This window comes from Acanthisitta chloris, unplaced genomic scaffold (genome assembly GCF_000695815.1).
Source record: "Acanthisitta chloris isolate BGI_N310 unplaced genomic scaffold, ASM69581v1 scaffold11470, whole genome shotgun sequence".
Taxonomy (NCBI): domain Eukaryota; kingdom Metazoa; phylum Chordata; class Aves; order Passeriformes; family Acanthisittidae; genus Acanthisitta; species Acanthisitta chloris.
Window position 1 is genome coordinate 62,582 of NW_008653379.1, and position 14,273 is coordinate 76,854.

General features: G+C 35.6%; 1 protein-coding gene across 1 annotated transcript in view; it reads left to right on the plus strand.

The window, feature by feature from the left end:
• Positions 1-14,273, plus strand: part of LOC103807973 (voltage-dependent calcium channel subunit alpha-2/delta-3-like) — a gene marked incomplete at both ends in the record, with an annotated part of 83,316 nt that overhangs the window by 36,462 nt on the left and 32,581 nt on the right. Inside the window, one exon of the mRNA XM_009080728.1 lies at positions 1,642-1,804. Coding sequence (XP_009078976.1) covers positions 1,642-1,804 — 163 coding nt within the window. The remainder of the gene's footprint in view (positions 1-1,641; positions 1,805-14,273) is intronic.

Sequence of the window (14,273 nt, forward strand, 5' to 3'; positions counted from 1 at the left end):
TAGCAAGAAAGGAAGTGTCTGGGCAAGTGTAGGATAATCCTAATAACTTTTGGAATTAATTAGTTAATGGCAGTGTAACTGTTTGTTTCTAGAACTTTAGGATTCAATAGCTGAATGTATTCATGAAATGTATGCAGCAGACTATTTGGCTCATCTCAGCATAAACCAGTTGAATAACTTTCAAGTCAGATGTTTAATCATGTCAGATTAATTTCCATTAAATTGACTTTCAAATACTGATGTGCCTCGGTCTTTCTTACATGTGATTAATGGTATGTGGAACACTAAGTTCATCTGAATATTACTGTTGTACACAGAAGGTCCTCAAAGCCTTACTAACAAACAGTGAGCTCCTTTGTATTCTACTTTCATTTGAAATCCAAACTACTAGTTGACCATTTTGAAAATCCAAAAGTTAAAAGAGCAGGATTTGGAAAACTGCTCTCCAAGTATGCTTCCATCTAAAATAGTGTTTACATAATTAAGCCTCTTAATGGAACTATATAGATTTTAAGATTTTAGCTGGTTCTTGTTTAATAGAATGAGTTACATAACACATTAAGAAAGAATGCTTGTGAAAAGCCTGATAAGTTTCTGTACTTACTGGTCTGTTTTAGCTTTGCAAATAGTATAATATATTTATCCATGTACAGGTTGTATAAATATGTATCACCTATGAATGCATAGATTTATTTTTAAATATTATAGAGATTTACTTTCAAATGAATAGTTGAGGCAGAGACTCATATTTAAATGAAAGTGGTTCTTCAAAGACAGTAAACTTTGGTCTCTCTCAATTAAGAAACACATCACAAACTGTTGACAAGGTTTAGGTTATTTAAGAGGTTAAAAAGTAGTCTGCACTGTTTGTTGCCTTCAAAGCTTGATAGAATTTCTGGTTAAACTAGGTCATAAAGAAATCAATAATTTTATCTAAATTGCTTTTGCTTATCTGGTAATAGTTCTGTACAAAATAGGCCAAATACTCTTCAGGAATCTGTAACAGGCAGACAATAATTTTTTGTTCAAAATAAGTCACTGCTAATTTTTTTGTCTGTATTAAAGTATGCATAATTTTACAAAACCAACTATGATATGTATTTCTAAAATTCAGTAAAAACCAAATAATTTTAGGACATGTCAATCAGTACACACTGGGGAAGCAACTACAGCAGTAGTTAATATTCCTGGGAAGTAAGACCATTTTTAGTTCATCAAGGCCTAAGTTCAGTGCTGATAGTAGTTCTTGAATTGATGGAAGTAAGCTAAGCACAGATATCATAATTAAATAATCACCCAGGAAATCATTTAGATCTAGAGGGCTTTGTATAAAAAATAGTACATATATTGTTTATTATCAGAGGTTTTTTTGGACTTCCCTTAATATTTTCAGGGCAGACAGAGAGCTGAGGTAATACGGGTTTTTTTCAAGTTGTATTGATAAATCTGGTTTCAGAAATGTACTTGTGCTAGGAGTATAGAAGGAATCTGAGAGCTGATAAAAATTTCTTATTCTACTGTTCTACATAGAGATACATGTAAATGTTAATCAGTGGTTTGATAGATATGTTAAACTATTCAAACCTCTTATTTTTATACTGTATGTGTATTCTGAATACAGAATGTGGGTTTCTGTTGCAGTATGAATACTTCAATGCCGTGCTCATAAATGAACGAGATGAAGAAGGAAATTATCTGGAGCTGGGGAAGGAGTTCATTCTAGTGCCAAATGACCACTTCAATAACTTGCCTGTGAACATCAGTCTGAGTGACGTCCAAGTACCAACCAATATGTACAATAAGGGTAAGAAAAGAGGTCTTTTGTTTCATCATTCTGCTGGCCAGACATAGGAACATCTTTGCTTTAAAAAGTAAATGATTAGCTGCGTATTATCTGTGTTTTCCAGTTGGAAATAAAACTGAAATTTCAGTGAATGTTTAAAGCATGAGAGTTCTGTGATATATTTTGTTCTGTGGCAATTTGACAATTTAATATAGTCAGTGATTTGCATAATAGACTTGTATGAATTCTTCCATAGCATGTGGCACAATATATTTATTTGTATGAGCTATTTTCCTAAATTTTCAAATCATTTCATCAGAGCTTACATTGTTACTTATCCTAGTGTCATAGTATGTTAAGGGGTTGGAATGGGCCTTAAAGATCATCTAGCCTCAACACCTCCTGCCCTGTGCAGAGACATCTCCCACTAGACCAGGTTGCTCAAGGCCCTATCCAACCTGACTTTGAACTCCATCAGAGTTGGGGCATCCACAACCTCCCTGGGCAACCAATGTTTTACCCTCACATTAAAATACATCTTCTTAATATCTAATCTAAATTTCATCTCTTTCAATTTATACCCATTACTACTTCTCCTATCACAACAGTTCCTAACAGAGTGTTCCTCTCCAGCTTCCTCGTAGACCTCCTTCAGATACTGGAAGGTTGCTATGAGGTTCCCATGCAACCTTCTCTTCTCCAGGCTGAACAGCCCCAACTTTCTCAGCCTGTCTTCTTAGGAAAGGTACTCTAGTCCTCTTATCAGCTTTGTGGACTTGCTCTAACAGTTCCATGTCCTTCTTTGGTTGGGGGCACCAGAACCATATGAGATATTCCAGATGAGGTCTTACAAGAGCAGAGTAGAGTGGGAGAATAACCTCCCTTGACCTGCTGCCATACTCCTGTTGATGCAGCCCTGGATGCATTGGCTTTCTGGGCTGTGAGTGCACACTGCTGACTCCTGCTGAGTTTTTCATCAACTGTCACCCCCAAGTCCTTGTCTGCAGGCCTGTTCTCAATGACTGCTCTGCCTAGCCTATAGATGTGCCTGGGATTGCCATTACCCAGGTATAGGACCTTGCACTTTCCTTTGTTGAACTTCTCAAGCCAGTAATAAAAGAAAAATTAACAAGGAAACTGCCAAAGTTTCCTAACAATGTCTACAGTATATTTGCAATTGGTCTGTAGAAAGCTGCCTAATCTCATTATCTGGTTCCTCTTCCCTGTTTTAGCTATACTAAAATACAGCTAAAAAGACATTAAATGCTTCCCTGTGATACATTCCAGCTATCAATTGTGGTAATTCATGCAAGGATATTGTGTAATCACAAATGGAAGGAGAATTAATTCAGATAAGTTGGGCTGGTAAGAGAAGCAGCTGATATAACAGCTTATCTTTCAAGTTAGGATTCTGACTTGAGAATCTTGAGTAATGTCTTAAAGTAGGGATAAAAAATAACAAAGCTTCCTAGAGAGTATTTGAAAGGTTGTGAAATGATTAATGCAGAATATTTTGCAAAGATCTGGAAAATGCTTAAAGCTTCTAAAGATACCAAACCGCTTTTTTGTGTGCTAGTTAATCAAGCTGTCTATGAAATAATTAATTCCAGAATTGCTAAGGAAAAAAAAAAATGGAAAAAAATGTTTGCAAAAGGATATAGAGGTCAGGCAAGCAAATTTTTTTTGAGAAACAAACTAAACTGAGTAGTTAGTGAGAGCCATAGGACCTCCAGTCACATGCTATGTAGTACTGCTATGTATAAAATATATTTTATATGCTGATTATTTATAGTTAAAGGCCAAAGTCAAAGGGCTTACTTACAGGGATGGCCTGTAGAGATGGGGAAGATAGAGCTGGGTGATGATTCCTGTTTCCACTTTGTCTAATTCAAACCATTCAAAATTGTCACTTCATGCAGCTGCAGAAAAAAAAAAAAAGCCTTTTTTTTGTCATTTAAATGTATTCCAACTGCTGAAATCTGGTTTGTTGTTGACATTTTCCTTGCACATGGACATAATAGTCTCAGTTTGGAGCCTGTCTATGTCTGGGAATGTTACTCTTGCCAAGAAGAGGACTGTACACTTAATTTTTTTGTAGTCCATCTCTTCAGTTCTGTAATGTAGAGGGGTGATAACAAGTTAATTAAATCTTAGCCTGAGGGTAAAGGCAGTAGATACTGATGGGTTTGCAACCAAGTGTCTGCACAACACCAAAAAGGCCTGTTGTTCATTTCCAGGTTGTGTTTTATTTTATTGAATTACTAGGCAGAACCACAGCCCAAACTCACAGCTGAAAATAGCAAAGTGTGATTACTGAATCGTTAAACACAGGACTCTTGAGTCAGCATAGAAAAAATTGAACTCTTTATTTGTAATCTAATTCTAAACTTTTTCCTTAATTCTTTTTTTTCAGCTGTACAGATATTGATAATTTGCAGTGGGTTCAGAGGAGAGTCACAGGACTCATCAAGGAGTTGACAAATGTGCCTTAGACTGAAAGACTCCAGGAGCTCAGTTAATTCATTTAGCTTATTCAAGAAATGATTAAAGGAATAATTAGTTGATCTGTAGTTAATTACTAATACCAGGCTCTATAATCTGGTTGCCAAAGATTATAAAAGATCCAATAGCTAAAATTTGGTTCCTTTATTTTGCAAATTACACAACTATGTGTTCAGTTAAAGCATAGGGGGATTGTTAATGAAGATAGTTAATGGTCTATTAGAAGTGTGTGATCCTGTGTCTGTCCCCCCAAGCCTTTAGTCAAGATAAGATTTTTTTTGCTTGTTTTTGAAATACTACATAGTCTAGAATTAGTTTTGGGAAAAACCTTTGGCCCAGTCACCTTGCATGATCACAGTGATCCCTCCCAGCTGTAAAATCACTAAAGTGAGTGTTCACAGTCCCTAACTGGGCTCTAAATGAGATTGGCTTAAAAATCATGGGACATAAATACATTGCTATTCTTTATATATCTTCTGGCTCTCAGCCTCCTCATAGAAAACCTTAAAAATATTGATGCTAACAGCAGAACTAAATAATTCCCATTCTAAGGGAACCTTCAAGTTTAGAATCTGAAAATAAAAGACAAAAGCAAATTTCATTACATTTATGATGAGATCAATAAAAATAAAATACCTTATATATCAAAGCTATGATATTAAAATTTAATATGGAACATTTTGAAAAATAAAAAAGTCTGCCAACCTAATTTGCAAGAATTCATGTAACACTAATGCTGCATTTGAGTACAGAGTGCATGCACCTACAATTAATGTAGAAGGGAAGGCAAACCAGTGAATTTAATAAAGAATCACAGCTTTGTGTTTACATTGCTCTTGATTATAATTGTAAAATATAAAGATCTGATTTGTTTGTTGATGTGCTTTTACACTTTTCATTTCCCTTATACAGCCTATGCAGCTCAGAAAATAATACTTTAGCATTCCTATGTTGTTCATATATTGAAGGAATTCAGAGTGAAGAAAAGTGGGATGACTGTGCTTTACAGATAAGTGCTTACCAGTCTGTCCACACAGCAGCCCCTCGACTTTAGACTGTTTCATGGCAAAGCTGGCGGTCCATTTAAACTGCAGATTGTTCCCATGGAATTGACCTCCTTCATTTTTCCTGAAAATTATTATAATGCTTTGCATACAGTGGGAATCTAAGTCTGTTGGTGCATTTTGTTTCTTCTGTTTGAGCACAAAGTGTATTCATTGCCTACTGCCTACAGCCACAGGGTTTGCAAGGCAGTATATTTTTAAACAATGAATAAAAAATTAAGATTAAGTAAAAAATTCTGTAATAACTGTCTTAGCAAGCAGGAGCTCTTCCATCCCAAAATTTGCCAGTTATCAACTGTGTACAGATTTCTGACAGAAAGTAGGGAAAATGCTCTTAATAAATTAATCATATAGGTATAGTCATAGATGAAAAAGGAAGGGAAGAAGTAAGGTACGTTTTTCATGATAGAAGGAAAAATTAATTTTTGGAAGTACAGAATCAATCTGAACCCAATTTGGACAATACAGTATCAAGGCAGAAATCCAGGTGTGAGAACAAGTGTATATAAGGCTTTGTCTCGTTCAGCTGCTGTTGGTTTTTTTAATAAAGTTTATTTACCTGAGTTGCATAGCAGAACAAAGTGAGTTCTCATAGCTCGTGTTTTTCATCTCTCCCTATTATTTTAGAATGTAAGGGGGTTAGGACATGCTACTGTCTGACATATCTTCCATAGATATACTTCCACGGGTATACATTCCTAAGATACTCAGATATAACTTTCTACATATCAATCAGTATGTTTTAAACAGATTTGCAGAAGAGATTAGTAATAATGAAAACTGATTAATGATTTAAGGTTTGTATGGTTTTAACATTTGATTTACTGCTTTCTGAGATACCAGTAGTATATTTAGAAGAACCTAGGAGTGTGACACAATTAAAAAGTTGCAGTTGGAATGTGGGCTAGGCTTTCTGGCAACCATCCATGGGGAACATGGCATTAGGATTGCTACTGGGAAGAGTAGAATTCCATAATGGATTTATGTACACAACATGATGATAAACGAAGGCTTCAGAACACTCAAATCTGATCTTGCAGATGATGACAGCATATAAAAGAAAAATAGAGTAGCATTTTACCTTTTGTTAGTATGTGAATATAAGTAGTCTTAAGATCCTACATTCTTTGTCCCAATATGTGCTCTATCAGAGCTGAAGAACCTAGTCCAGTTTTTTTCCCCTGTGTCACCTCATATTTACCTAAAGTTGTGGACAGCAATGACATGTTTTCTGCTATGAGTTTGCACTCAGCAGTTTTTCAAGTTCTTGGAAGGAAGAGGCTTATGAATACTTGGATAAATGTGATTTCTAGAGGAATGCAGATGAAAACCAAAGCCAAGGTGAGAGGGGATGTGTCTTGGTGACAAGGACAATTCTAAAATATGGCACCTGTTGAAAAGTGAAGCAGAGCATAGTACAGCATCAGAAGTGACACACAGCAGGATCTTATCCATTTAATGTTAGCATTGCATAAAATCTAGAAAACACAAGAGGAAATATGTTACCTCAATATCAACTGAAAGTAACTCGTTTTGCAGTTGGTTCTTGTTTATATGTGTAATTTCCAGAAAGGGGAAAGTCCAGGTTCTCTTCTTTTCCTAGTTTTGTACTAATTCTTAAGTGAACTTGCACAGTTTTAGACTCACAATGACTATTTTCTTTGTTCCCCATATAGGCCTGAGCTAACACTTTGACAACTGTACATTTTATTAATTTCTTTATTGGGTTTTTTCCCCTGCTTACTGAGTAACACTTTCTCCTGTTTTCAGTACTTAACTTAGATCTCTATTTTATGTATGAACTATGTCTTGCTTGCTTTCCTTTTTGCTTATGATTATGACAAAGATTTTTGGATCTTTTTTTTTGAGATTACTTAGATATGAAGAATTTATGTAGTGTCTCAGGGCAATTGGATGTATGATGTCAGCTACAGGTTACTGGGGGCTAACAAATTTCTGCTCTCTGCCACTTGTACTTGCTGTGTATTACTATCCTGTTCAAACTAGCTGTCAAGCTGTTCTGTAAGCTCTTCCCAAAACTGGTTTAGTAAAAGGAATCAGATCAACATCTTTTTCTAGCAGAGTGTTTGAAAATAGAATAATTTTGACAGAAGTAAGGTAAGGGTGATCATATATGAATCTACCTACCATCCCTACACCGTAGTCTCTGAGATGTGGTGGTGAAGGTAGACATGTGCCAATAGAAGCAGATTGGGTAAAGGATAACCTCTTTGTTTGGATCCGATCAGACACAGTTTGAAAAACATGTTTGATTTTGCCCTAAAAAAAGAAAACCCAAAGACAAATAATTTATCTTGGCCATAGAAGGGATGTAGGCTTATATAAGTTGATTCAAAATAATGGGAAGGTTGTCCTCTGTTGCCATTTCTAGTTTACTGTATACATCTTGTTTTACTTGCTGAGTTTTGTAATGGAGAACTATTTCCTAGAGGGTAAACCTTCATCCCATCAACACAGCTGACAATGCAATTAAACGTATTCTACAGCATTGCAAAATTTAGTTATCCATTGACATATTTTTTACTTATTAAAGGGCAAAGGGGCCAAACCTGCTACCATATAAAACCCCAAGATTTTCAAATTCAAAAATACTCTTGGTGATTTTAAATGTATTTTTATTCTCATTACTAGTAAGTGTCAGTGGAAAAGACATATCTATATATATATATTTATACACACACACACACACACGTATAAAACATATAAATATGTATATATGTGTGTGTGTGTGTCCTACATGGTGGAGAGTTGTGCAGTCTGTTCTTACACCAAAGGATGTTGACATATATGTGTGATTCACAGGAGTATTGCAGGAAATATTATGGATACAAGATTGTTGGTGTCCATGGTTCTGCAACTAAGTTGTCAAGTCCTACATCAGAAGAATTTTAATTTAAGGTGCAGCACAAGGTTAATGTCTCTATTTTCTTTCCCATCCAGCTCTGCACTGTCTTTCATTTGTACAGGATATGTCATACAGGTTCTGAGATCCATGATAATATTGTTTACCAGTATTTTAGTGCTTGCCTGTTTTCCCAGTTCATTTCCAGTGCAATTCCATTGTATAGCCTCAGGCTCAGTTTCTCATTTTAAAGTCTGCGACTATTGAAGAATTTTAGACCTAACTCAGCAGTCTGGTGCTCTTCAGCACAGCACCAGGTGTATGCCACTGCCTCACAAAGAGTTATGTTCCATTGATTTTCATGGTCCTAAAATTCAACACTTACTGAACTACTGTGCTCTGTGTGGGGAGATTGAAGCTTATGCTTCAGGTTTCTGTTGAACTGACATCTATATCTTTTTGCTTGGGCTTTTTGTGCTTTACTCCTAGTAAAGCCCTGGGGTGAATATCATATAAACTCTTAAATGCCAGTCATTCTAGGTGCACACCACAGCAGCCCCGTGCAGGTACAAATGAATAGGTTTGGTCAGAAAAGTCTTAGTTTTGGAAATCTTTCTTCCTAAGCTGATGTACAATGATGTCTGTTGAAATTAGTTTGAACAGGAAAATACCTGCTCTTGGCATAGGAGATTTCTCAGATACTGTGTAAAGAATTGATTGCTGCATTCGAACTGCCCAAGGTGCAATGTGGATTGGTATGTGGAAAAGCAGGATGTAGGGGATAACACAGAAAAGGACCATATTAACTTGTCTACACATAGTAAAGTCTACAATAATAATGATCTTCCATAAATGGCTTTCTGATTCAGGAAGAAATGAAGCACCTTCCTGCTTTCCTACTTGTTGCTCAAGCTGAATTAATGTATCAGTGTCTGGGCATGTGCAGAGAGTTATTCACGTGCAATTTCTGTGATTAGAAACTTGATATCGAAAACTGCCTTACCAAGGTGGTGATAGACTCTGCTTCAGGGAGGAAGTGTACTCTCTGCAGGGAGAAGAAAATAGGTTGGAATCAATTACTGATTTTAATACTGATATGTCAAAATAAAACATAACATTTCCCCGAAAGTGTTGAGTCTGGAAAGTTACTCTCCAGCTTGCATTTATAATGGAGAATGGGGCTAATACTAATGGACTGTGTTTCAACCTTTTCCTTATATGAATGCATTTTAAACTTGGGAAGTTGCATGAACTCTTAGCACAGTGCTTATACTGATTTCTTTTTGATGTTGACATGATTTGTACTGAAGACATTTCTCAGCATTTACCTACAACTTCTTCTGTCATTTCATAATGCCTACCAGAACAAGAGAGTGAATTTTCACATCCTTTGTTACATCAAGCGAGTTATATTTCATAGTACTGCTGTGTGATTTGGAAATAGATTTGGGGCTCACAGTCATGTTTTTGTGAATTTTGTAATTAAGTCTTCATCCCCTACCGTAACATATTTGAGAGTGGAGCAAGTGAACAATGTGGCTTAAATCATATAATCATATTTGACTTCTAAAAATATCTCTTTAATAATAGTTCCCTCTGTCCTACCCCGACATTAAAATCTGATACATGCATTCTGCTAGTTGCTGTTTTGGCACTAGAAAAATTTTCTTATTGTCAGATTAACTGGTCTTTGGCAAATTTCTATCAGCAGCCCAAAGCCTAGTTAGCTTATAAAATCTCTGCTATTCGGAACTGTCAGGTGCCTGAGTAAATGAGTTTTACATTTGTACATCATCAGGCCTGGCTCTCTGTTAAGTTAGGGAATACAGGTATGTTATAGGGAAGATCTCTTTTTAAGGAAGCTGGAGAACAGTTTATGCTTGATCAGGTGAAAAATTAATTTCTCTAAATCCTTTCTGATTGAGCTTAAAAAAAAAGAAAAAAGAAGAAGATTGCATTGGATTGCAGATTGTCAGGTATCTATTCAGGTTTATTTAGCTAATGAAGTAGTGCATGATGTTGCTGTGTCTTTACTAACAGAGCGGAACAAGCAAGATAGAAAATAAGATTTGATGATCAGTTATATAGTCGAAAGTTAATCTGCTGCTTTGAAAAATAAAAGCAATAACATAAATTTTAACTTAGAGAAGTCTGTCTGACTGCCTTCCGTCTGTTCTTTCCATCTTGATACTGTGATATAGCTGCTGTTCTGGAGGTTTTGAAGTACAGGAAGCAATTTTATCAGTGCTTTCCATATCTGCAGAGTTTTTCTGTGATGGATGCTGAAGTCCATGAATATTTTCAAGCGTTTCTGTCAACAGGAGATATGGTTTATGTCAACTCAACTAACAAACATAAGGCACACAATATGTTGCTGAGCGTCTCAAGCTGTGTAAATCAAGTATCAAGCTGTAAAAATCAGCATTTTAAAAATTGGTTCATGAATGTAAAACACAATTTAAAGTTCAATAATAAGCAAAAAGATAATGAAGTCTTCATTAATAATAGTCTAAATTCATTTTTTTCTTAAATACCACACTGAGACTAATTCCATTTCATTGGATTTGAAATACATTCAAATATTTACAGCCATTTTGACTCTGTAACAGTGATCACTCTGAGTAAATATGGATTTATAGAAGTTTTAAAAAACTACCTTACAAGTCTTGAAGTATATTTGGACACCTCTAGTTTCAGAGATGAGATGAATATAAACATTTTCCTATTAATTTAAATTCAGGTTTTATTATTATTTTCCTTTTCACAATTCAATTACTTTCCATGTGTTTTTTTGATTTTACTACAAGGTTGCAATACTGTTTGGCAGAAATATTTATCCCTTTGTCTTACAGGATTGCACATGACATGACTGTAGCACGTGTACTCTTTCGTGCCTCTCATTGTCTCGTAATCTGTCATTTTACTGGCTGTTGAAAGTATAGATTTTATCATGTGACTTAAACCTTTGTTTAAAAACCTTGTGTTATGATTATTGTTGTTGCTTTGGAAAGTTTTCAATCAATTATTTGTGTGCTTTCATATTGTTTTATGGATTGTAGACTGTAGAGTAGTTTGGTTTGGAAAGGACCTTTAAAGGTCATCTACTTTAATCCCCCTGTTTCTTGAAGTAGATTACATTGCTCAGAGCTCCATCTAGCCTAACGTGGAATGTTTCCAGGGTGGAGGCATCAGCCACCACCCTAGGCAACCTGTGCCAGTCTCTCACCAACTTCAGTGTAAAAAATTTCTTCCTTTCATGTAGTCTGGATCTACTCCCTTTAATTTAAAACCTTTCCCCCTTGTTCTATTGAAAGATGTTTTCTTTATTTCCTTGCAATTGTTTCCATCCTTCTTATCTTTCTATCTTTATAATCACTAATACTTTGAGAAGTTATTTACAAACACTATTAATGCAATACATTTTGGAATAATTCGGAACTCTCTGTCTTTAGTAACAACAACACCAGGTCTAGTCTGTGCTTTCCTACTTACCATGTTTACTTCTTGAATGCTGAAAACATAGCAAAAGGGGATCTTGGACTTAGACTTCACAAATTATCTTTAAGTTTTGCTTGAACAGAGGCTAGTAAAGAATATCACCTGTGTCAAATGGCCTTTCCATTGCATGATGTTTGCTGCATGTTAAAAGATGAGTTTATGCACTACAAGTCAATAAATGCAGACTCTAATCAAAAGTTTTGCTTGCACAGGAAAAAAATCTGCTGCATGTAATAGAGCTTTCTCTAAAAGATATTGAAATGTGATGGACCACAACCATTTTTTGATTAAGTGAGGTTTTTTCAATTTGATACTTAAAAAGAGCTATGAATATCGTTCAGTCATACTTTCCTATCAATGCCTTCCAACTGGCTGCCAAAATCGAAATTACCTATTTTCTAGAATATTAGAACCAAAAAAAAAATCATTTCTCAAGTGATGTAGAAAGATTATAATCTGCAGCTAGCACATATGCAAAACCTTTTTCCTGTAAGGTGTGAAATTAAGAAATAAAATCTTGTCTGTCACTGTCGCATATGATTTTATGGACTTTGCCTCTGAAAATTCAACATCCTGGAGTTGTTATTTAAATACTTATTGCCACATATTGTCCTGGGCCACGATATCTATATTTTGAAGTCCTTCTCCTGAATTATTTGTCTTCAAGTTTTAAGATCTCTAGGACAGTGTTTGCCCTGTCTGTCTAACTTTGGACATTGTTTAATTTAAAAGGAACTTTCTTGTCTTAGTCATATAGTCAAGGTTGCAGAGAATGTCTGATCTTCCCATATTTCTTTGTTTTAATTCTTGTTGCCTATTGGACAAAGATCCACAGACTTCTCCACTTCTTCCATCTGGTTTTGCTCAAATTCTGCCTCAAATAGTATTCCCAGAGTCTACTCAGGCTGGTTCTTTGTTCTTGCAAAGGGCTTTAGCGTCACAGATTTTAGTTGGGTTTTTTCCCCCTCAGTTCTCTGTGTTAAACAGAGCCTTTTGGAAATGTTGGCGAGATGTATACTGTGCTTTATCTTTCTTGTGTTCTATTCTATCTCTGGCCATGGATCTAATCTGTATGTTTCTAATACATCCATATCACCATGGCAACTAGATGTCAGATACAGGCAACGTGGTAACATGAAGTATTTCCTCTAAAAAGCTCTACTCTACCACTCCTTATTCAGCAGCTGTTGCTTAGTTACTCAGAGTTGGCCTTTGCCTTTTGACAAATGTGAGCCAGTGAATGTTTGTTTATGAACACTGGCTCAGGTACAATATTCAGAGGCTTTTTGACCTGACACATCTCTGTCAATGATGATCCTCCCCTACTTCCTTGTTTCTTCCAGAGCAAGAGAGTGACAATGATCCTGGATTTCTGAAAACCTTTAGGATTGCTTATGCAAAAATACTAAAGTAAATGATCGTATGGCAAAGTAAAAACTGTAACTTTTGTTTAGTATGGAGTGGAGAAGATTCACATTTGACAAAGAATCAGAGAAGTTTATCTAAAGATATATTCTATTCACTTTGTCAACTGTTTTAGACTATAGTAATAATTTGTCTCTCCGTCCTGCTACATAACACAGACCCTTCTATGATTTTTCTTGGATCTGTGTTGTGTGAAGAGGAAAAAAGGCAGCTTTCTGGTTAAGTATTAGTATGCTTGACTAGAATATAAACTGTTTCAAAATGTTGTTTGGCTAAAAACTTATACAGACATTTTTACATTGTACTTTGTTTATTTAGGTGTCTTTCTTGCAGCTTTTATTTGGCACATTCCTGAAGGAGCAAATAGTGTTTAAGAATCCATAACTGATTTTGTAATGTACTCATCCCAAGATACATTTGTGCATCTGCTCAGTGTTTTTAGTATGTATTAATATTAGCTTCAGAGGTTTTGAACCAGCTGAACGTTTTCATATCTTGTATGGGTAAAGCTTCCATTTTACTCCAGTTGTGCAGTTTTGTGCAAGGAAGAAGTGCTACACAAGGATTAGAGAAGTACTACAACAGTAAGGGCCTGTTGATTTGAGAGGATAAGAGATGATGACTTGCCATGATAATAAATAAGTGTGCTGTCACATCCCATGTTTGCATGTTTGTACTATGTTGATGCTCCCTGGAATGTAGCAGTAGAGGTTTAGTTTATTATAGCCCAGTACAACTTGCAATGCATTTTAGATATTGAAACATTTCTCTCTAAAGGTTCTCATGCCTCCATTTTTTGCATGCAGGAAGCATGATGTGTCGATAAATGTAGCATGTCTTCAGCATCTCCTGTTCAAAGCATTATTCCTTGGTCCTTACTGCACTATGCCATGTGGCTAAGTTGGGCTGTTTCTGTAATTTTGCACCTCTGCATATCTCTGCAATAGGAATTAAACATTTATTGTGAAATGCTAGTTTACAGGTTTGTATGGTCTTGTGTTTTAAATGGCTTTTGTAAAGATTTGTGAACAGGTCTGTCCTTGAGAAATTTCTGAAAGGATGACTTTTATTTCCAAGGCTGTGCCTTGCCTTTGTCATATATTACTTTGACAACAGCTCTGATAAAATTGTCTCTTTT